Raw genomic sequence first — 27865 nt, forward strand, 5'->3', positions numbered from 1 at the left:
ATTCTGCTCACCCAGTGCTTCTCCCCGACAAATCACGGAGCACGAGAGACTGTGGGTGTTATTTACGACAGCGGCTTTACACATTATTTATACTGTTGTGCATTTAACCATATGTTGTATATTCACTTTATGTCACTTTGTACATCTACAGAATATCTCTTTTATTATGCTGGTACTATTTTGTGTGCTGTATGTTCTATATGGCGGTGAGGAACGGTATTTTGTTTAACTGTATGCATGTGCACGGTTGAAGGGAAATGAACTTGACTGTGACTGCACAGAGAATTTGTGAAATATTCCTGCAGTGCTGCTGGAAAGAAAACAAGAGCAGTAACGGTGGACTGACTGGGTAAAGTTTCTGTCTGAGTTTTTGGAAGATTGGAACTGCTTCTTTAGTTGGAATGGCGCTGGGAACCGCTGAGAAATGAGTGTCTTGTTTGCAGGCAGAGGCCCCAGAGAAGAAGGTACCTGAGAGCTGCTCGTCCGATGAAGGAGAAGGATTAGAAATCACGAAGAAAGATCACCTTCAAGGTAAGACGAGCAAGATGTCAGAGGAAAGGCGGGTGATTGGGATTGGTGAAATCTGTAGGTATCTTGTGGCTGTGGAGTTTGATTTATTTGGTTCAATAGCCTGAGTGAACTCTGAGCTTCTCAGATCTCTGAAAAAGCACCATCACTATGCGGAGATGTGCCATAGTAGAGGTCCTATTTGATAATAATCATGGAACTACGATGTTAATTCAATAATCATTTATGTGTCCAATATACTGACATTGGTCGTCTCTAATGGTGTCACAGTAAGGTGCTATGGAGTCGTTGCATTACATTGCAGTGCTGTGTGGTAGCCACGCTGAGGACATGCTACAGTGCACTGAAATGGAGCAGCATCCATGCCCACAGACACACGTCGGTCATTCTGGCAGTCACCAGTCTCTCTGACATCCCCAGTCCCTTTGCTGTCGCAGTGCAGTGTTGTAATTCAGTGCTGTTCACCCGCATTACCCACACTCTCACGATTGCTTCACTGCACTTGCATCAGGGATTGTTTGCCACAGCCAAGCACCTTAATGACTCTCTCGTACCGACTCATGAAGTCAGAATAGTCCCTTGAATGGGGCCTCAAAAGGAGATCCTGCTGTGAGAAAATGATGTGCTGAGAGAAACCCTTTCACTTGTCTGTTTGTAGTACGTAAGATCTTTACCCGCACCAGTGTCAACGACAGGACAGCTAAAGACCGCAGACAGCCAAGCAAGCAAGAGGAGGTGAGACCCTTTCCTCCACCTTCATTGTTCATTATTGACAACCCCTTCCCTCTTTGTCCAGCCTTCACAAACCACCCACCTTCATTCTCTGGATACCAGAAGAACAGAATTAGGCTGTATGACCCGTTGAGCCTGTTCCGTCATTCAATCAAGTCTGATCTACTAGCCCTCTCAACCCCATTCTCGTGCCTTCTCCGTGTAACCTTACTGATGACAAATTGATCAACCTCCGATTTAAATACACCTGATGCTTTGGCTGCTTCTCCCTCGGTCTCCCATCACCCTCGCCTTTGCCTACCTCCTCCTCCCTCCCACTCTCTCACCTCCTCCCTCTCCCCCCAGTCTCTCCCCTCTCGCCCCATCTCGCAACACTCTCACTGCCCCCTATTGCCCTCTCACCCTGAACTCTTGCCTTCCCTCTCCCCTCCTTTGCTCCCCCCTCGCTCATCCGTCTCACCCACCTTCTCACCCACCCACTCTTCCCTTCATTGCCCCCCTCATTCACCCCCACCTCGGCCATCCTTCCTACCCTCCTCACCCTCCACTCACCCCCTCCACTCTCAGCCCTCTCACCTTTCATTCTTGTTCCCCACCCTCTTTCCCCTCCTTCCTCCCTCTTCCATCTTCCCCTTCCTCTCTTCCACCTCCCTCTTCTACCTCTCCCTCTGTTTCCTCCACTCCCCTCGACCCCTCATCCACATAACTCCTCCTTCTCCCTCTGTCACCTCTGTACCCTGGTTTGTGACTCACTCTTTGGTGAGTGCATAAGCAGGAAATTGAAAGCGTTGTAAGATCCTGTCTGGAGTGATGGTATTGTGTTCTCCAGATGGGAGGTGAATCTGCCGCTAAAGGCAGCCCGTCCCCGAGGGTCAGTAAACCACGGAGAAGCCATTCAATGCGCCGCGGGATGACAGAGATCCACTATGCTTCACAAACCGTGCCTGACAAGGACTTCAACAGGACGAATATCGAGAGCAGCCAGCAAAACATTGAATCAACATACACCAATCTGTGCCAGCTAGCTGAGGTGTGGTTCGTAACTCCTCTCCTCCCTTTGTATCCATCTGATGATGAGTCCGATGGAATGCTTTCATTTGAAGGGTAGAGTAGGTGAGGGGCACATTCCTTGCCGTCCTGCAGGTCCACTACTTTTTACATTGCAAGTTAATGATCTGGATGATAGAATTGACGGCTTTGTGGCCAAGTTACCTGTGATAACAAAGAAAACTGGAGGGCGCATAGTGTTGGGGGAGCAGGGAGTCTGCAGAAGGACTTGGACAGGTTGGGAGAATGAGCAAAGAAATGGCAGGTGTAGTACAGTATGGTCATGCACTTTGGTGGGAGGAATAAAGACATAGACTATTTTCTAAATGGGGAGAAAAATCAGAAAAGGGACTTGGGAGTTCTAGTGCAAGATTCCCTAAAGACTAACTCACAGGTTGAGTCTGTGGTGAGGGAGGCAAATGTAATTTATCATTCATTTTGAGAGGACTAGAGTATAAAAGCAAGGATGTAGTGCTGAGGCTTTGAGTTATTGGTCTGACCTCATTTGGAGTATTGTTTGCAGTTTTGGGCCCCTTCTCAAAGAAAGGATATGCTGGCATTGAATTGTGTCCAGAGGAGGTTCACAAAAAAAAAGTAAATGTATGAGCAGCATCTGATGGCTCTGAGCCTGTACTCGATGAATGGGGGTGGAATGGGAACGAATGGAAGAATGGGAGGGAATCACTGACACCTTGAGATAGAACCTCTATTGATTGGGGTTCACCATGGCTGCTGTGTCCTAGCTGTCTACACAAACCAGGGAAGTACGATAAGGAGAGCAAGCTGTCGACCATGCCCTGGACCCCCTCTCCACACAGCCAATGAACCCAAAGGAACGGGAGAGACCAATACAGTTTGGTACCAGCAGCGTGGCAGGAATTGCCAGTCAGCGTTGAACTCAACATAGGACTGCCTCAGGGACTCCAGCTCTGGGTTTTCCCTCAGGGTTTACTCCTCTTGAGTGGGTATGGCCACAAGGCAAAAGAAGTTTGAGATCAGACTTTTCCTTCTCCTCGATAAGCTGCCAGTCACAGCTGCCCGAACACAACCCACTGAAAATGTAAATTCCTGTACAGAGCAGGCATGGAGAAGATGTTCCAGTAATGGGAGAGTCTAGGACCAGAGGGAGCAGCCACAGAATAAAAGGGTATTCTGTTGCAGGAATTTCTTTAGTCAGAGAATGGTGAATGCATTGACACAAGTGGCTGTAGAGGCTAATACGTATAGGAGAGGTTGATAGATTCTTGATCAGCAAGGTAGCAAAGGTTATGGGGAGAAAGCAGGAGAATGGGGATGAGATGGAATATAGATCAGAAATGGTAGTATAGACTTGATGGGCTGAATGGCCTAATCTTTCTCCCTTGTTTAGTTATATTATGGTCTGACGGTCAAAATGTATTTCTTTGCTGAGTGTGCCAGATTAGCAACATCCTGCCCAGAGTAAGAAACTGGTTTCAAAAGTCAAGTGCCAGGTATGTTGATAACATGACCCATCCACTGGAGCTGATTGAACCCAGCATTCTGGTCTGGGAGAGGATGTTAATGACATTGCTTTGCTTATGCTGCTAACTGGTCTGGAAGACGTTGTGGAGTTAGTGCTAGGTGTACGTTAAGGTGAATAATTACTGTGGGTAGTACATTGAGAGTAGTGATGTACATGGCATTTAAAGGCATTCTCTGACCTTGGTCATGTGTGCAAGGTCATTGACCTTCTTGTGGGTCAGCATCCAGATGCAACCTGGCTACAAGCCTTCCTCCAGTTGTGTCGGTTTACCAAGGAACTGGTGGCTTGCCTGCATCAATCTTCTGCCATTAATGGGTTGTCTCTGTTTGTCCATCTGCTCAAATAAAATGTCAGTTTTTGTGCTTCTTACTAGAGTGCTTCATCTTCTTGCTGTTGTTCCGTCCAACTCTAGGCCAGAAGGAATGCCTTGCTGGAAAGGATCCAGCTGCACCAGATCTATAACACCTGCAATGACTTCATCTCCTGGATAAATGACAAGGAGAATGGTTTCAAAACTTTTGAGCCCAATGCAAACAATGTGGAAGTCATGCAGAGGAAATATGAGGTGTGTTGATATGCATAGCATGTCCTGTCCATCTCTTGATGTTTTCTTTGACTTTCTACAACTCCTCATTTCCCTCTACAGTTTGTATCACTATTAACAATTCTCTGTAGACAAGCTCAATAGCTACTGCACCCACCCCACTTCAACCCCCCAATCACACTCACAGTATATCTATATATACAATACGTTTTTCCTAGTCACCGTAAAGTTATTACCACTAACAAGGGTGGTTTCGGATTTCAGAATTTCTTGACCGAGTTGGCTGCAGGGAAAGGCCGACTGGATGAATTCAACCAACTGGTGGAGAACTTTTTGAAAGACAAACACAACAAGCATCAGGAAATCCGGGCAAAAATGGAGGAAATACACAAAAGGTAACCAGTATACTGTCCACTCAATCAGCCAGGTTGAAGATCAGGAGTGTGACTTCACACATGCTCTATGTCATGTTGAGTGGAAAGCTTTAGATGTTCGAGACCGTGTAATCATTGGCACAGAGAGGGGGCTTTCAGCATATGAGTTGAACACAAAATATAGGGTATGCTCCAGGACAGCAGGGAGGTGAGACAATTGTTTCTCTCAGATTGACATAAAAGATCCATTTGCTAAGTTACAGAGTTCTCCCTAGTGCCGACAGTAAACAGTCGATGTTTTGGGCCAGCAACGTTGGCTGCACTCTTTTCTATAGGTGATGCCTGGCCTGCTGAGCTCCTCCAGAATTGTGTGTGTGTTGCTGTCTGGATACATAACGGCTTGGTGTAGCAACTATTCCGCATGTGACCACAAGGAAGTGCAGAGAGTTATGGGCACAGCTCAGCACATCATAGCAACCAGCCTCCCCTCTGTGGACTCTGTCTTTACATATCACTGTCTCAGTAAAGCATACAACATAATTAGACCCCACCTACTCTGATCATTCTCTCTTCTCCCCTCTCCCACTGGGCAGAAGATACACAAGCCTGAAAGCACTTTCAAGGACAGCTTCTACTTCTTCTCAGACCCTTGAATGGATCTCTTGTATGATAAGATGGACTCTTGGCCTCACGATCTACCTCATTATGATCTTGTATTTTTTCATTTACCTGCACTGCACTTTTTTAGTAGCTTTTAACACTTTGCGTCAACAAAAAGTAATAGATACAGCCAAGTACATTCTGGGTAAAGCCTTCACCATTAAGTGCTGTCACAGGAAAGCAGCATCCATCATCAGGGACCTCCACCATCCAGGCCATGCTCTCTTCTTGCTGCTGCCATAGGGAAGAAGGTACAGGAGCCTCAGGACCTGCATCACCAGGGTCAAGAATATTTACTCATCAGGCTCTTGAACCAGAGGGGACAACTTCACTCAACTTCACTCCCCCATCACTGAACTGGACTCACTTTCAAGGACTCCTCATCTCATGTTCTTAATATATATTGCTTATTTATTTATTATTAATATTATTGTTTCTTTTTCCTGTTTGTTTTTGTATTTGTAAAGTTTGTTTATTTTGCATATTGTTTGTTGTTCACTCTGTTGGGTGTCGTCTTTCACTGACTCTACTGTGTTTCTTGTACTTACTGTGAATGCCCACAAGAAAATGAACATCAGGTTTGTATATGATGACATATACGTACTTTGATAATAAATTTACTTTGAACTTTATTCTGCATCGCTATTGTTTCACTTATTCTGTCTCAAAGCACCGTGTAATGATTTGATCTGTGTGAACAGTACTCAAGACAAGCTTTTCACTGTTCCTTGGTACCTGTGACGATAATAAAACAATATCAATCTATGCCAGTACTGTTTATGGGCTCTTACTGTGCACAGTCTACCCACCACTACATTACAACATACAGGACATTTCAGAAATATCTCACTGGTTGGTATGACAGCATGAAAATACTTCCAAATATTGTTTTTATTATCAAAATCAGAATCAAAAACATGTTTAGTATCACTGGCATATGTCATGAACCATGCTGTTTTGTGGCAACAGTACATTGCAATGCATAAAATGAACTATAAATTACAATAAATAAATAATATATATATATAGTTTCTAAAACACTAAGTGTGTGTCTTTGGGCTCCTGTACGTCAATCTTGATGGGCACAACGAGAAGAGGGCATGTCCTGGGCGATGGATGCCACTCTTTTGAGGCATCACCTTTGAACCTGTCTTGATGCTGGGAAGGCTAGCGTCCACGAATAGAGCTGGCTGAGTTGGCAACTTTTTTCCAAATCCTGTTCAGTAGTCTCTCCACACCAGACGGTGATGCAGCCCGTTAGAATGCTCTCCACGGTACATCTGTAAAAATCGGCAAAAGCCTTTGATGACATACCAAGTCTCTTCGAACAGTTAATAAATATAGCCACAGTCACGTCTTCTTTGTAATTGCATCAATAGATCTTCAGAGAGTTAGAGCTTAAAACTGCTCACCTTTTCCACTGCTGATGAGGACTGGTGTGTGTTGCTTTGACTTACCCTTCCTGAAGTCCACAATCAATTCCTTGGTTTTGAGTACAAGGTTGTTGTTTCAACAGCACTCAACCAGCTGATCTACCTCACTCCTGTACGCTCCTGGTCACCATCTGAAATTCTGCCGACAATAGTTGTGTCATTGGCAAATTTATAGATGGCATTTGAGCTGTGCCTAGCCACAGCAAGCGTTCCTAACCTTGGGTCCACAGACCCTTTAGTTAATGGTAGGGGTCCATGGCATAAAGAAGACTAGGAACCCCTGGTATAGCTAGAGCATGGAGCAGTAGGCTAAGCACACGTCCTTGAGGTGTGCCAGTGTTGATTGTTAGCCAGGAGGAAATGCACAGACTCTGATTTCTCGATGAGGAAGTCAGGATCCAATTGCTGAGAGGGGTACAGAGACACAGGATCTGGAGCTTGTTGATTAGAACTGAGGGTACGGTTATATTAAACACTGCGCTGTCATCAATAAACAGAAGTCTGTTCTTCATTATTATTTAACTAACATTGGCTTATTTAAACAGCCACAATGAAAGGATCTTGACTTAACCCTTAAAATATCCTTGTGATCTATTTGCAGGTGGTCTGTAATGTTGAATTTGAAGAAGGAGAAGGAAAAGGAACTGATCGGTACAGCTGATGCCAAATCATTTCTGCAGAAGTGCCAGGATACATCAGCCCTGCTGCAAGACAAGCTTGCCTTGCTATCCATCCCTGATCCAAGCAAAAATATGGTGACAGTGGATATTGGGAGGAGTAAGCAATTGGTCTCCGAGCGAGAGATTGAGTCACTGGAAAGCAGAATCCAATACCTGATCAAAATGGCTGATTCGTATGTAACTTCTGGCTTTTCGCTGCATTTTTCTTCTCCATCGCGTTTTCTTTTTCCAAGTGACAAGTTTTTTATGTTGAAGATTGCAATGCTTAGGTTTGGATACTTGAAGTTGGCATTATACTCAGGGCAGTTAGATCTGAAGAAAGCATTGTACAATCTCTTTCGACTTTCCAAATTTACAGGGGAGGTAAAACAAAGACCGAGTGAAAAGGAAAGGTTCCTTTATATTATCTTAAACATTTTCAGAGCAAGCCAGTTTACAATGCACTTAGCTCAACTAATCAGCGTGATATTCATATCCAGAAACTTGCAGATGTGTGTGGTACAGGTGATGGGTTTAAGGGATACTGGTGAAGACCTACATGCACTGGAATCATGGTCCTCTGGTGGAGGGAGTGAATCTGTAGAAAGGTGGATTCACTGCCAGCCAAGGAAGATAATTGGTCCTGGGTAGTGTCAAACCTACTGAGTGCAACTACAGTCAGACTTGCCCAGGTAAGTGTTGATTTCTCCTTGAGCATCTGAAGTACCTCATAGATGGTGAGAAGCCTTTAGGGAGTTGAATGGTGAGTCACTTTCCACTTTCCACAGAATACCCAACTTCTGAACTCCTCCAGAATTATGTGGCTGTTAAGCAGGGCAGCATAATGGCACAACAGATAGTACTATTGACTCACAACTCTAAATACTAGGTTCAATCCTGATGTCAGATGCTGTCTCTGTGGTGTTTGCATGTTCTCCCCATAACTGAATGGGTTTCTACCAGGCACTCAGGATTTATGCACATGCCAAAGATGTCCTAGTAGCCACTGGAATGTCGGCAGAATCAAAGGGTTAATGATGGGCATCTGAGAGAGATTAAATTTACAGGTTACAGAGAAATACTAGGATTGCACTGAAGGGTCTCTTCTGCTGAAAACCACTTCAGCTACTACACAGAGTCTTGTCATCTTCAGAAGTTTTCTGATGACTCTGCCATAGTTGGATGCATCAGCAAGGGAGATGAGGCTGAGTACAGGGCTACGGTAGGAAACTTTGTCACTTGGTGTGAGCAGAGTTATCTGCAGCTTAATATGAAAAAGACTAAGGAGCTGGTCGTAGACCTGAGGAGAGCTAAGGCACCGGTGACCCCTGTTTCCATCCAGCGGGTCAGTGTGGACATGGTGGAGGATTACAAATACCTGGGAATACGAATTGACAATAAACTGGACTGGTCAAAGAACACTGAGTCTGTCTACAAGAAGGGTCGGAGCTGTCTCTATTTCCTGAGGAGACTGAGGTCCTTTAACATCTGCTGGACAATGCTGAGGATGTTCTACGAGTCTGTGGTGGCCAGTGCTATCATGTTTGCTGTTGTGTGCTGAGACAGCAGGCTGAGGGTAGCAGATACCAACAGAATCAACAAACTCATTCGTAAGGCCAGTGATGTTGTGGGGATGGAACTGGACTCTCTGACAGTGGTGTCTGAAAAGAGGATGCTGTCCAAGTTGCATGCCATCTTGGACAATGTCTCCCATCCACTACTTTTTAAAAAAGGAGGGAGAGAGAAACCGGGGAATTATAGACTGGTTAGCCTAACGTCGGTGGTGGGGAAACTGCTGGAGTCAGTTATCAAGGATGTGATAACAGCACATTTGGAAAGCGGTGAAATGATCGGACAAAGTCAGCATGGATTTGTGAAAGGAAAATCATGTCTGACGAATCTCATAGAATTTTTTGAGGATGTAACTAGTAGAGTGGATAGGGGAGAACCTGTGGATGTGGTATATTTGGATTTTCAGAAGGCTTTTGACAAGGTCCCACACAGGAGATTAGTGTGCAAACTTAAAGCACACGGTATTGGGGGTAAGGTATTGGTGTGGGTGGAGAGTTGGTTAGCAGACAGGAAGCAAAGAGTGGGAATAAACGGGACCTTTTCAGAATGGCAGGCGGTGACTAGTGGGGTACCGCAAGGCTCAGTGCTGGGACCCCAGTTGTTTACAATATATATTAATGACTTGGATGAGGGAATTAAATGCAGCATCTCCAAGTTTGCGGATGACACGAAGCTGGGTGGCAGTGTTAGCTGTGAGGAGGATGCTAAGAGGATGCAGGGTGACTTGGATAGGTTGGGTGAGTGGGCAAATTCATGGCAGATGCAACTTAATGTGGATAAATGTGAAGTTATCCATTTTGGTGGCAAAAATAGGAAAACAGATTATTATCTGAATGTTGGCTGATTAGGAGAAGGGGAGGTGCAACGAGACCTGGGTGTCATTATACACCAGTCATTGAAAGTGGGCATGCAGGTACAGCAGGCGGTGAAAAAGGCGAATGGTATGCTGGCATTTATAGCGAGAGGATTCGAGTACAGGAGCAGGGAGGTACTACTGCAGTTGTACAAGGCCTTGGTGAGACCACACCTGGAGTATTGTGTGCAGATTTGGTCCCCTAATCTGAGGAAAGACATCCTTGCCATAGAGGGAGTACAAAGAAGGCTCACCAGATTGATTCCTGGGATGGCAGGACTTTCATATGATGAAAGACTGGATGAACTGGGCTTGTACTCATTGGAATTTAGAAGATTGAGGGGGGATCTGATTGAAACGTATAAGATCCAAAAGGGATTGGACAGGCTAGATGCAGGAAGATTGTTCCCGTTGTTGGGGAAGTCCAGAACGAGGGGCCACAGTTTGAGGATAGAGGGGAAGCCTTTTAGGACCGAGATTAGGAAAAACTACTTCACACAGAGAGTGGTGAATCTGTGGAATTCTCTGCCACAGGAAACAGTTGAGGCCAGTTCATTGGCTATATTTAAGAGGGAGTTAGATATGGCCCTTGTGGCTACGGGGGTCAGGGGGTATGGAGGGAAGGCTGGGGCGGGGTTCTGAGTTGGATGATCAGCCATGATCATAATAAATGGCGGTGCAGGCTCGAAGGGCCGAATGGCCTACTCCTGCACCTATTTTCTATGTTTCTATGTTTCTATAATGTACTGGGTGGGCACAGGAGTACATTCAGCCAGAGACTCATTCCACCGAGATGCAACACAGAGCGTCATAGGAAGTCATTCCTGCCTGTGGCCATCAAACTTTACAACTCCTCCCTTGGAGGGTCAAGCACCCTGAGCCAATAGGCTGGTCATGGACTTATTTTCTGGCATAATTTACATATTTACATATTACTATTTAACTATTTATGGTTTTATTACTATTTAATTATTTATGGTGCAACTGTAAGGAAAACGAATTTCCCCTGGGATCAATAAAGTATGACAATGACTATGACTATATAGCTCAGAATAGGCCCTTTTGGCGCAATGAGTTACGCCACCCAGCACCTCACCTATTTAAACCCTAGCCTAATCACAGGACAATTTACAATGAGCAATTAACCTACTAACGGGTACGTCTTTGGAATGTGGGAGCAAACTGGAGCACCTGGAAGGAGACCTGTGCATTCACAAGGGGGATGTTTAAGCTGCTTTCAGACAGTGCCAAAGCTGAACTGCAGGCTCTCATGCCCGATCTGTAATGGTGTCGCGCTAACTGCTACACAACTGAGCCACGTATGGACTTTGTGTACTACAGAGCTTTCTTTGAAGATGACCAAACAGCATTAGGATAGAGAGATCACTAATGAGAAAAAGGAAAAAGATATTTGGGCAAAATGTACTTCTGGATGAAAAAGGCTGAAATAATTGCGCTATCACAAACACAACTAGCTTCCTTTGTTCAGTTAAATCCTGCTAGTGGAACATTTCTGTCTATATTCCTGTTGACTAAGATTTGGCAAAGGATCCTTAATACCACATTCTGCCAAATGCTGTCAAGAACAATCACTTTTACTCCCTCTCTTCAGTTCCTATTGGGACCATGGATGTAATGAGATCTGGATCTGGTATTACTGGCAAAACCCAAGCCAAGCCTTAGTGTGAAAGATGTGTGGAGAGACTAGAGCTAAACAATATTTCACATTTACTGTAAATGTCAATGCTGTAGCTGTACTGGAACAGCTTGGTTAGAGGTACTGTTAATTTTAGAAATGGGATGTAGACTGAACTTGTAGTCTTTTCTGTAACTAGTCCCTTCAACTGTTTCTTAATGGCAGGGGCAAACGCATCGAATTGACTGAAGACTAGCTTCTGTTATGTGTGGAACCTTGGGAGGAGATTGATCAATCATCCCCTCAGGAACTCTGGCTGAAGATTGATCAATCATCCCCTCAGGAACTCTGGCTGAAGAAAGCTGTCAATGCATCAGCCTCATCTACTTCACTCCCAGATTATTGTTGTATAAGGGGACACACTGAGCTTTTCCCTCCAGTTTGCTCTTTAATTGTCTTTAACTCTTTGCAGGTGGATATGGCAGGCCTACTGAGCTTTAATTTGGTCTGACAATTGTACAAGACTTTTGCTATTTAACATTAAAGAAGTCCAGTTCATATTTAGGTCTGCCGGGTAGTGCGGCTGATGTTGCTATTGCATGTTCTTCATTGAACAGGGGTTGGCCCTCTGGCTTGATACCAATGGTAAAATGAGGTATATGGTGAAACGCAAGGCTTCTGCTGACAGCTTGCTCACTGAAGCTTGGTTTGGTCACTCAGATCCTGACCTTGTTACAGACTTCGTCCCAAACACAGATTAAAGAGCTAAGCACCCGAGGTAAAGTGAGGGTAACAATTCTTGACATCAAGAGAACATTTGATTGAGTGTGATATCAAGGAGTGCTGAAGTCAATCAGAGTCCTCTGGTTGGACAGCACAAAGGAAGACGGTTGTGCTGGCTGGAGGTCAATCATCTCAGCCGCAGGAGTACAAAGTACGTTTGTATTCAGGATACAGCCTTGAGGTTCATCTCCTTACAGGCAGCCACAAAACAAAGAAACACAACAAAAATAAGAAGTGTCAAACACCCAAGGTGCAGGGGAAAGAAATTGTGCAAACAACAAAAGTAAGCAAATAATATTCGGAACTGTAGTTCACAAAAGCGAATCTATAGCCACAAAGCCAGTCATCAATGCAGCCAATTCAGGAGCCCATTAGCACTGAAGATGTTCCTCAGGGTGATGAGCTAGGACTACCCATCTTCAGCTGCTTCATCAATGATCTTCCTTCAGTTGTAAGTTTCGAAGGGGGACTGTTTGCAGGAGACTGCACAATGCTCATCACTATTCACGTCCCCACAGATAATAATGCAGTCCATGTCCAAAAGCTGCAAGGCTTGGAGACTATCCATGCCTCGGCTGATTGGTAGCAAGTAACATTGACAAGTGCTGGGCAACAACGACATCTCATAAGACGAAATCCATCTACTGCTCCCTGACATTCAATGGCATTACCATCACCAAGTCCCTCAATATCAACATCCTCATACCATCGACCAAAATCTGAACTGGAGTAGCCCTATACACAGTGGGTTACAAGAGCAGCTCGGAGGCTGAGAACCCTGTGGTGTGTAACTCACCTCCTAAATCCCCAAAGCCTGACCGTCATCTACAAGTCGGGGGAGTAAAGGAAGACCCTCCATTTGTCTGGATGAGTGCAGCTTCAACAACACTCAGAAAGCTTGACGCCATCCAGGATGTAGCATCTCCTTGATAGGCAGCTGTCCATAGCCCTTCGCTCACTCCACAGGCAGCTGCAATCTGTACCAGCTACAGGATGCATGAGAGCTATTCAGCACCTTCCAAACCCGTGACCTCTATCAGCTCGAAGGACAAGGGGAGCCAAAGCATAGGGCTTCCGCTGCCTGGAAGTTGCCCTCCAAGCCCCCCATGATCCCAATTTGGAAAGGGCCGAAATTCCCGGAATTTCCTCCCTTATAGCAGAGTGGGCATACCCACTCCTCAGGACTGCAGAACTTCAAAAGAGCAGCTTGTCAACACTTTCTCAAGAGTAGTTAGAGATGGACAATTAAGTCCTGGCTGAGCCTGCAAAGCCCTTCAATGAATAAAAAAATGCCCATTTGTGGGTCACCGACCTTCTCTGAAGTAGGTCACCCACCATGACAATGAAGCCACACAACCTGATGGAAGATATTGTCAGTGTGGTGAAAGGATATCCTCTCCATGGACAGAGTTCCACACTCACTCCTAAAAGTATTGTTACTGATAGACATCTGCACCTGTTAGGTTGGTGAGAAAGAAATGAACTTGGTTCCTTGTGCATGCTGGTGCCCTAATGTCAGAGTCACACTCGAGCAGATCTATCCTTGAGGAGCTGGCTGATTCTGTCAGTGATGATGATCCAAGCCATTCAATGCCGACTGTGCAAGAACCTTACTCTCACTCATACTTGTCATGGAATTTGTTGTTTTTTCCCAACAGCAGTACAGTGCATTGCATAATGTTACTACAGTACTGTGAAGAGTCTTAGGCACCCTGGCTGTGTACTGTATATATGTGCCTAAGACTTTTGCACAATACTGCAGCTGGCATCAGATAAATGCTGAAAGTGATTTGGTTTACATTTGGTGAAGGTGATTATTCTCACCATGGTACTCATTACTTATAGGTGATGGCTCATTTTCTGCTGCCCAGTATCCCATGGTGTTTGTACTTGCAGGATCCAGGATACCAGTCCGGGAGAGAGTGATGCAATCATAATGCAGGTGCGTGAGGTGAAGATGTTATTGAAAAGGGTGAAGGTAGAGGCCTCAAGGAGGAAACAGCTCCTCAGAGAAGCCCGTGATCTGCAGCAATACAACCAGGAAAGCAAGGAGCTCCTACTGTGGGCTAACAATTTGAAAGACAGGCTGAACAGCAAGGAGATGGGATTTGACGTGGGTTCTGCTGAAAACCTTCTGAAAGAACATGCTGAGCTGCTGCTGGAGATCAACACAAAAAAAATCAGGTGAAACTCCGATTATTCTGAAATCCCATTGGGTCACTGTATGATACTCGCTGCACTCCAATCAACTGACTGGGCTCCTGTTCTCAGTATGCCCTTCCAGTGCACCATGACAACGCTTTTCTTTGACTACCTCAGCAGACTTGTAGACTCAGGGGTCTGGCCCTTGGGCCCCAGCTTCCAAACTTCTGCTCAACTTTCAGGCTTCGATCGTCATTATCAACCACAGGACTCACCGACAACGACGAATGTGGACCCTGGATGAAAACGCCAAACACTGGCTTTGAACTCCGGTCACACGACTCGTGTATCTAGGGGGCCTGTGGTCCTGCATGGAACTCCGATCCCAGAATCTGCCAACAACTCTCCTAAGCTGGGGTGGGGGCAAGCAACAGGCTTCTTACTCATCGGTCTACTGGCCTGGCATCCGATCGCAGATGTCCTCTGTCTCACATCCACGTTCCCTGGCCTTCGAGGTTACCCTCTGACTCCCTCGCGTCCCTCTCCCCAAAACCCACCTCGCATCCCTCTCCCCAAAACCTGCCTCGCGTCCCTCTCCCCAAAACCTACCTCGCGTCCCTCTCCCCAAAACCTACCTCGCATCCCCCTCCCTAAAACCTTCCTCACATCCCCGTCCCTAAAACCTTCCTCACGTCCCTCTCCCCAAAACCTTCCTCACGTTCATCTCCCTAAAACCTACTTTGCGTCCCCCTCCCCAAAACCTACCTCGCGTCCCCCTCCCCAAAACCTACCTCGCGTCCGTCTCCCTAAAACCTACCACGCGTCCGTCTCCCTAAAACCTACTTCGCGTCCCCGTCCCTAAAACCGACCTCGCATCCCCGTCCCTAAAACCGACCTCACGTCCCCGTCCCCAAAACCGACCTCGCGTCCCCGTCCCCAAAACCGACCTCACATCCGTCTCCCTAAAACCTACCTCGTGTCCCCCTCCCTAAAACCTACTTTGCGTCCCCCTCCCTAAGACCTACCTCGCGTCCCCCTCCCTAAGACCTACCTCTCACCCGTCTCCCTAAGACCTACCTCTCACCCGTCTCCCTAAGACCTACCTCACGTCCCCGTCCCCAAAACCGACCTCACGACCCTCTCCCCAAAACCAACCTTTCGTCCCGCTCCCTAAAACCTACCTCACGTCCCTGCCCCTAAAACCTAATCTGATACCCATCTCTTTACTGTGTCCCCAAAACTATCCCTAAGATCCTAAAAAAAATCCTAACCCAGCACCTGCCGCTCACCTCTGTCCCCAAAACCATCCCTTTGATCCTGAAAAACAACTGAAATCAACGAAGTCTGAGCCATCAGTTTGATGGATACCACAACCTGGCATCATTTTGATCGGAAGAATGGAGTCCACAGCGTGCTGGGTTATCTAAGTTTTGGACTAGGAAGTGAGAGTAGATTGGAAGAGCGAGGTGGATATGAGGAGGGTGCCTGGAGTGACGGGTAGGAAATGTTCCCCGGAGGTAATGTATACTTTTTATCTGCCAAAGGTTCAAGGAGCTGAATGACTTGGGCAATGAAGTGGTAAAGAGGAGCAGCTCCAGCGACGTTTCTCGATTACTGCAGAAAATGATGGACATACAGGTGGAGCTGGATGAGGCCTGGAAAGAACGCAATGCTAAGCTGCAAGGTGGACTTGAGCTGCAGCAGTTTAACCGAGAGGCAGATCGCATTGACGCAACCCTGTCTGGTCACGAAGCCTTCCTGAAGATCAATGAACTTGGGGTAACGTCTCTTGTTGTCATAACGGGGGCACTGGGAGTGGACCCAAATGCAAGACACAGACACTGAAGTACTCGGAGCAGGACTTGACTAGAAAGCTGGGACAAGAACACAGACTTGGGCTAGGACATTGGCTAGTCAAGTGGGACCAGGACAAGGAACTGAGAACTAGGAGCCTGGGCTTGAACTCCGAGCTGGAGACTGGACAAGGACCCAGAACCTAGGTCTTGACTTGGGCTCAGATCCCGGAACTAGGCGAGGACATGATGTGGCTACAGGACTGGACATGGCTTGGGATCTTCGAGGCAAGGACATGACGAGGCTTGGGTTCTTTGAGGTGAGGACATGACGAGGCTTGGGTTCGGACTCCGAGCCAGAGACTGGACAAGGACCCAGAACCTAGGTCTTGACTTGGGCTCAAATCCCGGAACTAGGCGAGGACATGATGTGGCTACAGGACTGGACATGGCTTGGGATCTTCGAGGCAAGGACATGACGAGGCTTGGGTTCTTTGAGGTGAGGACATGACGAGGCTTGGGTTCGGACTCCGAGCCAGAGACTGGACAAGGACCCAGAACCTGGGTCTTGACTCGGGTTCGGATTCAGGAACTAGGCGAAGACATGACATGGTCTTGTAGACAGGACTAGGCGAGATTACGGGACAGAACGAGAGACTCCTAGGCAAGACAAGGGAACTCCAGTACAGGACGAAGCACATGGACAGGACAAGAACACAAAGCCTTGACTTGGTACTCAGGAACAGCTGAGCCTTGGACTTGGGACGACAGGAACATCGGAACCTTGGACTTGGGACGACAGGAACGTAGAACACAGAGCCTTGGTCTAGAGCATGGGAACACAGAGCCTTGGACTTGAGAGACAGGAACACAGGGACCTGGAACACAGAGCCAGGACCCCTCCTTGGGAACAGGACTCGGGGCTGGGGCTCTATACAGAATGCTGAACACAATGAGACAGTTCCCAACACTAGGTAGCGGCAAACAGCCGGACCTATCTAGCAAAGGCGTGGACACAGAGACGGTTTCCAACACTAGGTAGCAGGAAACGGTCGGACCTACCTAGTGAAGGCGTGGACACAGCAACAGTTCCAACTCAACGATAGACATGACAAGACAGTTCCCTATCTTGAACAGCAAGGCTCCAGTCTTGCTCCAGTGGTAGAACTTGACAACGCTGTGGGGCAAGGCTCCAGAAGGAAGGGGAAGGGAAGGGAACAGTCCAACCTCAGGGTAACGGCAAAGACAGCCTGGCTTACCAATGGAGGAAAGGACAGGAAGAGACAGATCCATCCACAGGGTAACGGCAAAGATGGACAGGATACTGATGAGAAGAACCAGCACCCACACTCGAACCCAGGGCCACTTATACTCTCAGCCCCAAGACGAGCATCAGGTGCCTATGATTAAGCCCAACTGAAACAAGGGACAGCCAGAAGACCTGGAGTCCGGAGTCCATGGACCGGACCGTGAACTGGAACGCAGACTTCACAGACCGGACCATGACACTTGTTTTGTGCACAGGATTATGTCAAGGGTATGACACACAATTGATTGAGTTCTGAAGAGAAGTAAGGAATTGGAAATGAAGGTCAGGTTCTCACAGTAATGGTTGTCACAAGCAGTTCTGTCCTGCAGCCATTTTTAGTGCTAATGATCTGGATAGAAACCCAGAGGGAGCAGTGTCCAAATTTGTATTTCATAATTTGGAAGAAGTATAGACATTTGAGAAGCAAGCACTTTACAAGCATTTAGTGATGAATTGCTCCAGGGTGCAAGGTCCAAAGAGGACCTCAGAAGTTCCCACTCCCACCCGGCAGAAGATACTTACGGACCAGCAGCAGCCGGAAAATCCATTCCCATCCACCATGCCTTCCTCCCAAACACTCATTCCTATCTATGGAGTGTCCATAATCTAGGGAGACAATGAGGGACAAAGACTAGCCATAACTCCCTGCCCTTCTTAATATCGTGGACATGAGACCTTTTCCATCCACCTGAGAGAAGGAGAGGTCTCAGGGAAGGCACTTCCCACAGCACTGTCTTCACCTGCTCCCAGTGGGATGCCTGGAGTCTCACGTTACTGGGTTTCAATACCTGAGTGAGACTTAAACCTGCAACCCTCTTCGTGCTCAGTTGTTGACAGGGAACGTTGATGTGAGATAGATGAAGCTGAGAGTACTTTGCAAACTGTAATGGTTTGAATTATTTTCAAAGGACTCCGTGGATTCTGTGAACAGCCTACTAAGGAGACAAGTAGACTTTGAGAACGTGCTGAAACTGATGGACCAGAGGATTCAGGGGCTGCAGGACAGAGCAGCCAAACTCAACCAGAGCAACAATTATGCCAACAAAATGTGCGTATCAGCAGTTTAGCCACTGCAGTCACTTCCTTTTCGCACCTTCTGTCCCATTGTGTAATTGGTATATCTTACCAAGTAGCTGATTTCTCTTTTTCTGATAATCCAAGATCTCTGCTGTTTGAGTCAAAGAATGATGGAACACAGAGAGAGGTTAGAAATAAAACTCAGAAATACTGGAGCCACCCAGTGGACCAGAGAGATAGGCTTCCTTTGTTGTGTTATCCGTTAATCTGTCCTCATTCCTTCCCAAGCCCTAATTTAACTGAAGGGGTTTTCTGCATGTTGAGTCAAATGAATCTACAATTAAACTCACGATACTATTATGATTTACCCTATTTCAGTTATTTTTGTTCCATATGTCTGTACAGTTCAATGGGAACAGGGAGTTTAAGTGGTTCGACCTGGAGTAGATGGGCTGAAGGACCTGCCTCACTGCTGTAATTTTCTATGACTTTGACTCTATATGTTACTTTTCTCTAGTGATCCTGTGACCTTGAGACTCCCTGTAAATTTACTCTTGCAGTTCCCCTGGGATCTGTGACAATGAACAATAGCAGGCATTTGCAGATGTCGTGGAAAAATTTAGCTTCTCCGTCATTTGCTGAATGGTGATCTGGTTTATCCGGAATGGTGGCTACGACTCATCTGCTTGACACAACTGATGCTCAGCGACTAGTTGTTCTTTATCTTTGTTCTCTCTCAAGTCGGTGGTAAAAAGGCAACTGAAATGGGTGATCACAAATCGGTGGTGATGCCAAATGATGAACTCAATGTAAAGATATAACATAATGATTCATGCAAACACAGTTCCACCCACATCGAGACTGATTGCAGCTGGCTTTCTTGATCCTTTGATAAGATTTTTATTGGCCCCATTTTACCATCTAGCCTTCATAGCACTAGAAATTAGCTCAGGAGATGAGAGTATATTGCTCATGAATTCCCATCCATTGATTTTACCCCTGTGATTGAATCTGAAGTAATCTCCTCAAAATGCAGTTCAGCAAGAGGATAGTCCTGAGAACCTATCTACAACATTACATCCAGCAGTTCTCCCATTAAACTACTCCCACATCAAGAAATCTTTTGCTTACAATCCAATTAATTTGTCATTATTTGCCGCGATTTATAAATTAGTATTGGTAGCTGCATGACCACACCCCAACACATCACTCATTTCTTCTTCTGTTACACGTTCAGTTCTAGTGTGGATTACAAAATAGCAGCAGTGTTCCTTTCTTCACAATGCGTGCCTCTGGAATGTGTCAATTTTGCCCTTTTTTATCTTCTGGACCTTCGGGAAAGACAGAAGGTAGATCCTGAGGAAATACCCGAATGCTCAGAGGCATTAGCTGAGTCTGGAAGTATGGTCTGGGACCTCTGTTCTGGAGACAAACCAAAGTAGCTATTTTGAGTGTAGACACTGAGGTGAACGGTCAGTTACTTTGTTATGATGGTGCCAGTTTGTGGTCGTGCTCTGAAATTAAGAGTTAGAATATTTCTTTTAATCTCCAGGATCCAGAAGAGGGTTTTTCTCATCATTGACAGATGGAACGAACTTAAGCAGAGCAGTGACTATCGGAGGAGCAGACTAACAGAGTCACTGAAGCTGCAGGTTTGTGTTCACACTTACACAGGAAAGACATCCCGTGGGGCTTCACCTCAGCACTGGATAGTTTCTGGGCACCTTTACAACACTGAACCCTTTCAACTAGACCACTAAGATTAAGTCTGTATTTGAGATTCATTTGAAAAGCTCAAAGTCACTTCCTGGACAGGTATTGTTTAGAGGTTAGATTCCCTTTCGGAGCCACGGGCCCGATATCAGTAAGTGCAGAACTGGTCTCATGGGTGCTGGTTTGACAATCAGAGTTTACCTGAGAAACAGCACACCATCCATGGCAAATGCTGTACGACTAAATACTGGGTGCCAGTGGTGTGGGTTACCCCTGCAGTAGCAGGTTAGCAGTATACGGCAGAAAGGATTTCTAGCCCAGTGAGTTTGTACAAAGCACAGTTACAGCTATGCTAACAGAACTGGGAACAACTCTAGGCACCAGTAATCCTACATACTTTGAAATCCAGATATTATACGAGACATCAGTTCCCTAATCCCTAAAGTACTGGTCATTAATGGCATGATTGAATTAAACTTTGGGCACAGCTGGAAATTGAACACAGTGGCACACACATGCTTTACCAGATGCATTTTTTGGGGACTGGTACTCTCCAGCTAGAGTACTGGGTGCATCTTTGCAGCCAAAATATTTGATTTGTACATACTGCTGAAGATCTGGTAGAACGCTGAAGATAAGACCAGGGCCTCTGCCAGAACAAGGAGGTCCTGCTGTTCAAGTTTGGTAGGGAAAGAAATAAAAATTATCCTAATGCTATCTGAATATTGAGGAGAAAGTTAATGGCCCAGTTACTGTGGAGAAGGAATAGCTCAGAGTAAGAAAAAGGGATGAATTAAACCTGATAATACATTCTTAATTGACACAAACATAAGGACCAGGCTAATGTATGTTTCCTGAGGCACAGTGCCGAGAACTCGGTGTGCATACTGACCAAGGTGGATATCCTCTCTTCTCTAGGAACTTAACAGAGACGCAGCTGAACTCCTGATGTGGATCGATGAAAAGTATGAGATTGCCTCAGATGAATCGTACCGAGACCCCACAAATATCCTTCGAAAGCTGAAGAGACATGAGGCCATGGAAAAGGAGGTGATGGCAAACCAAATCCGAGTGGAGGAATGGAAGCAGGTATGGTTGTGTCTGTTGGTAGGTGCTCCTTTAAACTACAGCCCAAGGCTGTTAGCAATCATTGATTCAGATTAGCAAAGCACAGGTTCTCAGCAATCTGGATCATATTTAATGACAGAATTTACTGTGACATTGAGGGTTAAGCTCAGAAACATAAAGAATGCATTAAATTACTGAGATTAATGTATAAATGCCTTCTATTATCATTACTGAAATATTTTCAGATGGAGCTTGTCTTTTTTAATGATTTTGTATTTATCTAGGGAACGTGGGCATTGGACACATCCAATTGCCCTTGAGAAGATGATGGTGAGCTACTTTCTTTCACTGCTGCCGTAGCTCTGGTAAAGGTTCTCCCAAAATTCTATTCAGTAGGGAGGCAATGGACAAGCAGAGCACAAAGGCAATGGGATGGAGAAATTAAGTGGGAATCAACAGAGAATTGAGTGAACCCTGCAGAGAGAACTTGGCTGGTCCACAATCTCCAAAGTAGAGGAGAGCTACATTGTGAACAATGAATGCAGTAGAATACACTGGAAGAAACAAGCTGCTACTTCCTTAGAAATACAGTAGAGTTTTAGTCTCACCTGTCTATTGCATGCTTCTTTTTCTCCTTCAGCATGTGTGTAGCCCATTAGATAGAATCCAATTCTGCTGTATAGATTGATTTTGAAGGTACTGGTTTTAATATGCACATCTTTTCTACATAAGAGCATGTAGAGCTATACAAAATTATGGGAGCTCCCTTGGTGTGAAAAGGGAACCCTGTTTTCACAAGGCTTGTGTAGTGGTCATTCTTACCAACATCTTCATGTGCAGTGGCTTCTGTAACAGGTAGATTAATGAGGGTGAGATGTCACAGGTTTTTAAACTCACCGCCATTCAGGGCCCCAAACAGTCGATCCTGGTGAGGCAACACTTCACCTATAAGTCTGCTGAGATTGTCTCTTGTGTCTGGTCCTCCTGATGTGGCCTCCTCCATATTGGTGAGACCTGTTGTAAATTGGGGGACAGTCTTGTCGAGTATCTCCGCTCCATCTGCCGAAAGCAGAACTTCCCAGTGGCTGAGCATGTTAATTCCCATTCCCATTCCCATTCCGACATGTCAGTCCATGTCTCCCTCTTGTGCCAAGACGAGACCACCCTCGGTGGAGGAAAAACTCATCTGGGTATCCTCCAGACTCATGGCATGAATATCAATTTCTCCTTTCGGTTAAAAAAAATTCCCTCCCCTTGCCCTCTTCTATTCCCCACTCTGGCCTCTTACCTCTTCTCACCTGCCTATCACCTCCTGCTGGGTCCTCTCCTCCTTCCCTTTCTCCTATGATCCACTCTCCTCTCCCATCAGATTCCTTCCACTCTAGTTCTTCACCTTTCCCACCCACCCGGCTTCACCTATCCTCCTTCCTGTCCCCCCCCCACCCACCACTGTTATTCTGGCATTTTTCTCCTTCCTTTCTGGTCCTGATGAAGGGTCCCGGGCTGAAACATCGATTGTTTATTCATTTCCATAAATGCTGCCTGACCTGCTGTGTTCCTCCAGCATTTTGTGTGTGTTGTTATAGGTTTTTCCCTTCTGTTTTTCACTCCCCAAGTTTGGCAACTGAACATGTAATGTGATTGTGTCCCCATTTCTCTCTCTCTCTCTCTCTCTCTCTCTCTCTCTCTCTCTCTCTCTCTCTCTCACTCACTCTCTCTCTCACTCTCTCTCTCACTCTCTCTCTCTCTCTCACTCTCTCTCTCTCTCACTCTCTCTCTCACTCTCTCTCTCACTTTCTCTCTCTCACCCATTCTCTCTCTCTTCCTCTCTCTCTCTCACTCTCTCTGTCACTTTCTCTCTCACTCTCACTCTCTCTCACTCTCTCACTCTCTCTCACTCACTCTCTCTCTCTGTCACTCTTCTCTTTCTCTCTCTCACTCTCTCTCACTCTCTCACTTTCTCTCTCTCTCTCACTCTCACTCTCTCATTCTCAATCTCTCTTCGACGTACATTGCACATAACATGACAGAATCAGATTTATTATCACTGACGTATGTCATGAAATTGTTGTACAGTGTAATACATAAAATATGTTATGAATTGCAATAAGAAATATATATATTTAAAAATTAAATAAATAGTACAAAAAGAGAACAAAAATAACGAGGTAGTGTTCGTGGGTTTGTTGACCATTCAGAAATCTGATGGCAGAGGGGAAGAAGCTGTCCTAAATTCTTCCTACAGCGTGACTTCAGGCTCCTGTATCTGCTCTGTGATGGTGGTTATGAGAAGAGGAAATGTTCTGGGTGCTCTGGGTCCTTCATGATAGATGCTGCCTGCTTGGAGCATTGCCTTTTGAAGATGTCCTCGATGGTGGGGAGGCCTATGATGGAGCTGGCTGAGTTTACAACTCTCTCTGGCTTTTCTTGATCCTGTGCAGTGGCCCCTCTGTACCAGACAGTGATGCAACCAGTTAGGATGCTCTCCATGGCACATGTGTAGAAATTTGTGACAGCCTTTGGTGACATACAAATTCTCCTAAAACTCCGAATGGAATATAGCTGAGGTGTGCCTTCTTTGTAATTGCATCACTGCTGGGCCCAGGATAGATCCCCAGAGACGTTGACACCCAGGATCATATTTTGCTCAGCTCATCTTTCCAGAGGAATGCTGTCTGGCTTCTAGGGATTTCTCTGGGGACCCTTGTCTTTGGAGCTTTGATGAAACAATCTTTCAGATTAATGAATTCTATTCAATTTTCAATTTTTCTTTTGTCTTCTTAATTGTTCCTATAACTTTCCTTTTTATTTTTGGTATAAATACAATTGTGAATTAGGTAACCAAACCTTTCTCAATGTAATGCGTTTGCAGCTTCATTTCACATTAAGAATAGAATAACTGAAAGCTGATCATGTAGGGTTATGTAGGGTGGTGAACATTGAAATATCTTCTGTCTCTTGTGACTGTGATACTTATTAATGTGGACGTTGCATTGCATGATGTTAATGTATCCTTTGTGTTTGCATCATTAGACAGGAAACAATCTCATCCATGAGGAACATTACGCCAGGGATCTTATCAAATCCCAACTTGTGGTGCTGATCAGGAAGTGGGAAGAGCTCCTCAATAAAATGGGAGAACGTGGAGATAAGATGAGACAAGCTGGACAACAGGAACAGCTCATGGAGTTGCTGCAGGTGAGAACACTTGTTTCTTTTACCCAGAATGTTTCACATCAGAGCACGGGTACAGTACAACGTTCATGGGCAATATTGGACGCTGGATGGACAGAACAAGGCTGGGCTATGGTTATGACAAGTAAGGTGTTTCCATCCATTGATGTGAGACACCTGGAGGATCAGCATTGTGGAGCTTGCATTCCAGGACTTACCTTGGCAGTGGCATTACCTTCAGCGTGAACTTGGGAAGCTGGAGTCCCCCAAGCATTTTAGGGAGGTAGATTTGACTGTTTTTAAGTCAAAGTAGTTAGAAGACAGAAGCTGATCAGGTCAGAAGAACAAGCAGGTAGCAGGAATAAACCATTTGTTCCTTGAACGTAATCATTTTTACAGTAAGCTCATTGCCAATCCTGCTCCTCTTCCAGCTCTTACAGTCAGAAAATGGAACAGTACAGAAACAGCCTGGTGGTCCAACTCCCTATATTGGCCATTTTCAATATCTCTTGTTTCTGCTAATGTCCAGAACTTCTGTCAGTGGCAGCCTGGAATATATAGTAATTGATTATTGAGTGTCTAGAACTCTCTGGAGAACTTCAAAGATACACAATCTTCTGAAGAAAGAGTCCTCACTCTTGAGGACAGGCTTTTCAGGATCTCTCCTTTCTGTTCCCCTCAGACCGAGCTCATTTCATTCTCCTATGCTGCTGTGGGCATGTGCCCAACTTGCTCCACTGCATTACAACATGCTTTCTTCTACATTAGAAAAACCAAATGAAGAATGGGTATCAGTCTGCAGAGCACCTGTGTTCATTTCGCAGTGACTCTGAACTTCCTGCTGCCTGTCACATTCATTCTCCATCAGACTCTGACTTCTCTGTCTGTGAATTCCTGTATTGTTGCAACAAATCCTATTCAAGCTTGCAATTTGACACCTCATCTTCTGCTTGGGTATATTTTACCCTTTTAGGCTCAATATTGAATTCTCCAGCTTTAAATAACTCACTTTTGATTTCTGTCTGTGTCAGAGCTGGCTATTTCTGTCAGTCATCTATCTATGATTTTAGCCCATTTTTTCCCTCTACCAATGTAGTCTGACCTGATAGGCATGTCCCGCAGTTCACTGATTAGAAACACACAACATAGACAGAGGAGCGTAATCAGTTTGAACTGCCACATCTGGTCTCACCCTATCAGAGACATTCCCTTTGTTCTACCCATCCTTCCCTCAGTCTGCAACTGAGAACAATTTTGATTTCCCACTTTCTCAGTCCCTTTGAAGGGTCTTTGGACCCAACACATTAACTCTAGCTCTTTTTCACCAGTGCTGCCTGACCTGCTGAATTTTCCCAGCCTTTTCCGTGTATTTTTGAAGTTCAAAGTTCAAAGTAAATTTATTATCAAGGTACATACATATTACCATATGCCATATACAGCCCTGAAATTCATTTTTCTTTTCTTGTGGGCATGCTCAATAAATCCATAATAGGATAATAACAATAATAGAATCAATGAAAGACCATTTGACTTTTGTTCAACCCATGTGCAAAAGATAACAAGCTGTGCAATACAAAAAGAAAGGAATAATAGTAATATATAAATAAGTAGTAAATATTGATAAAGAGGGCAGATCTGTGGGTTGCTGCTAGGACACAGGCCGGGGTCTGATCCACCCCGGTCGGGTCGCCTGGGCGAGGGTGTATGATGCTGAAAGACCCGAAACACCCGACGACCCCAGGTAACATCGCTGATGATGTGCCCTAGCTTAGCATCATGCAGATGTTTCTGTAAGAAGAGAACATGAAATAAAGACTTCTTGAAAGTAAGTCCATAGGTTGTGGGAACACTTCAATGATGGGGCAAATGAAGTTAAGTGAAGTTATTCCCTCTGGTTCAAGAGCCTGATGGTTGAGGGGTAATAACTGTTCCTGATCTTGGTGGTGTGAGTCCTGAGGCTCCTGTACCTTCTCCCTGATGTCCTGGGTGGTGAGACATTGGGAGGTGGTGGGGGTCCCCGATGGTGGATGCTGCTTTCTGCAACAACGCTTCATGTAGATGAGTGAAGTGCTGGGAAGGGCTTTACCTGTGATGGACTGGCCAGTATCCATTACTTTTGTCAGATTTTCTATTCAAGGGCATTGCTGTTTCCATACCTTGCCATGATGCAGCCAGTCAATATACTCTCCACCACACATCTATAGAGGTTTGTCAAAGTTATAGATGTTACACCAAATCTTCACAAACTATGAAGAAAATAGAGTTGTTGCTGTGCTTTCTTCATAATTGCACTCACATGCTGGGCCCAGAACAGGTCTTATTTAAGATCTCCAGAACTGCAGGATTTATTTTTGATTTTTCAGTATACCAGAGTGTAAATCATTTCATTTCTTCTAGGGTATGATTGTAATTGATTTTCCACTGACTCTTTCTCTTCTCAGGATGCCAAAACAAAGCTGGAACAGATTGAGAAGATGCTCCGGAACAATGAGACCGGTCATGACCTGCAGTCGAGCAAACTCCTGCTGAAGGAACACAAGTGGCTGGAGGGTGACACGTGCGAACTTGCGAAGAAAATGAACTGCATTGTAAATCGTGCCAGGAAGATGGCCACCGGCCACTTTGATTCACAGAGGATACTCGAACAGACACAGAAACATCTTGACTGGTGAGACCGCTTACAGGAGGGGAGGAGGGGAGGCTAGAATAAAATTAGAAAGGGTGGATGTGTCCTTGAAGAGCAGTGAAGGAATGGGGTACTGACGCCGAGCCTCTGCTTGGATAGAGAGAGGGGAAGGAGATCCGCACTGAGGCAGGGTGGCGTTGGAATGGGGACATAGGTACTTGGATGAAGAGAAGGGAATGCACTGACTTTGTAATGTGGAATTGGGACTTTGTGCTCAGATTCTCTGAGTGGAATGGGATCCCTGTTGCTTGGTGTGTTAGGCACTGGAATGTAGATTGAAACCCTGGTCCTTGAAATCTCTAGGAATGAAAGGGGGTCTCAGGATGTCAGGGAGGGGAGTGGGGATTGTGGTACTCAGGACCTCTAGGAGCAAAGGTGGGTGGGGGGATCCAGATCTTGGAAAGTCAGGAGAGAAATGAGAATCCTGATTTTCAGTATGCCAGGAATGGGGATTTAGCTTCTCAGGGTGTAGGTGGGAGAAATGAGGATCCTGGTGCTTGGAATCTCTGGGAGTCACCGGGATGTAGGGGAAGACAGGCATATGGAGCGTTTTATAAAGAACTGGCCAAGTCTGAAGCGTACAAAAACATGAGATCAGTCCTTGCATCATCTTCCCACACCTAGTAGATTTCGTTTTA

At 45.6% G+C, this 27865-nt stretch overlaps 1 protein-coding gene across 1 annotated transcript in view; it reads left to right on the plus strand.

The window, feature by feature from the left end:
- sptbn5 (spectrin, beta, non-erythrocytic 5) overlaps positions 1-27865 on the plus strand; it is a 279715-nt gene that overhangs the window by 38050 nt on the left and 213800 nt on the right. Inside the window, exons 12-24 of the mRNA XM_072264468.1 lie at positions 444-531; positions 1187-1263; positions 2090-2290; positions 4224-4376; positions 4620-4750; positions 7424-7675; positions 14222-14509; positions 16012-16246; positions 18478-18617; positions 20139-20238; positions 21218-21388; positions 24401-24565; positions 26983-27209. Of these exons, the coding sequence (XP_072120569.1) occupies positions 444-531; positions 1187-1263; positions 2090-2290; positions 4224-4376; positions 4620-4750; positions 7424-7675; positions 14222-14509; positions 16012-16246; positions 18478-18617; positions 20139-20238; positions 21218-21388; positions 24401-24565; positions 26983-27209 (2228 nt within the window). The remainder of the gene's footprint in view (positions 1-443; positions 532-1186; positions 1264-2089; positions 2291-4223; positions 4377-4619; positions 4751-7423; positions 7676-14221; positions 14510-16011; positions 16247-18477; positions 18618-20138; positions 20239-21217; positions 21389-24400; positions 24566-26982; positions 27210-27865) is intronic.

Source organism: Mobula birostris, chromosome 1 (genome assembly GCF_030028105.1).
Source record: "Mobula birostris isolate sMobBir1 chromosome 1, sMobBir1.hap1, whole genome shotgun sequence".
Lineage (NCBI taxonomy): Eukaryota > Metazoa > Chordata > Chondrichthyes > Myliobatiformes > Myliobatidae > Mobula > Mobula birostris.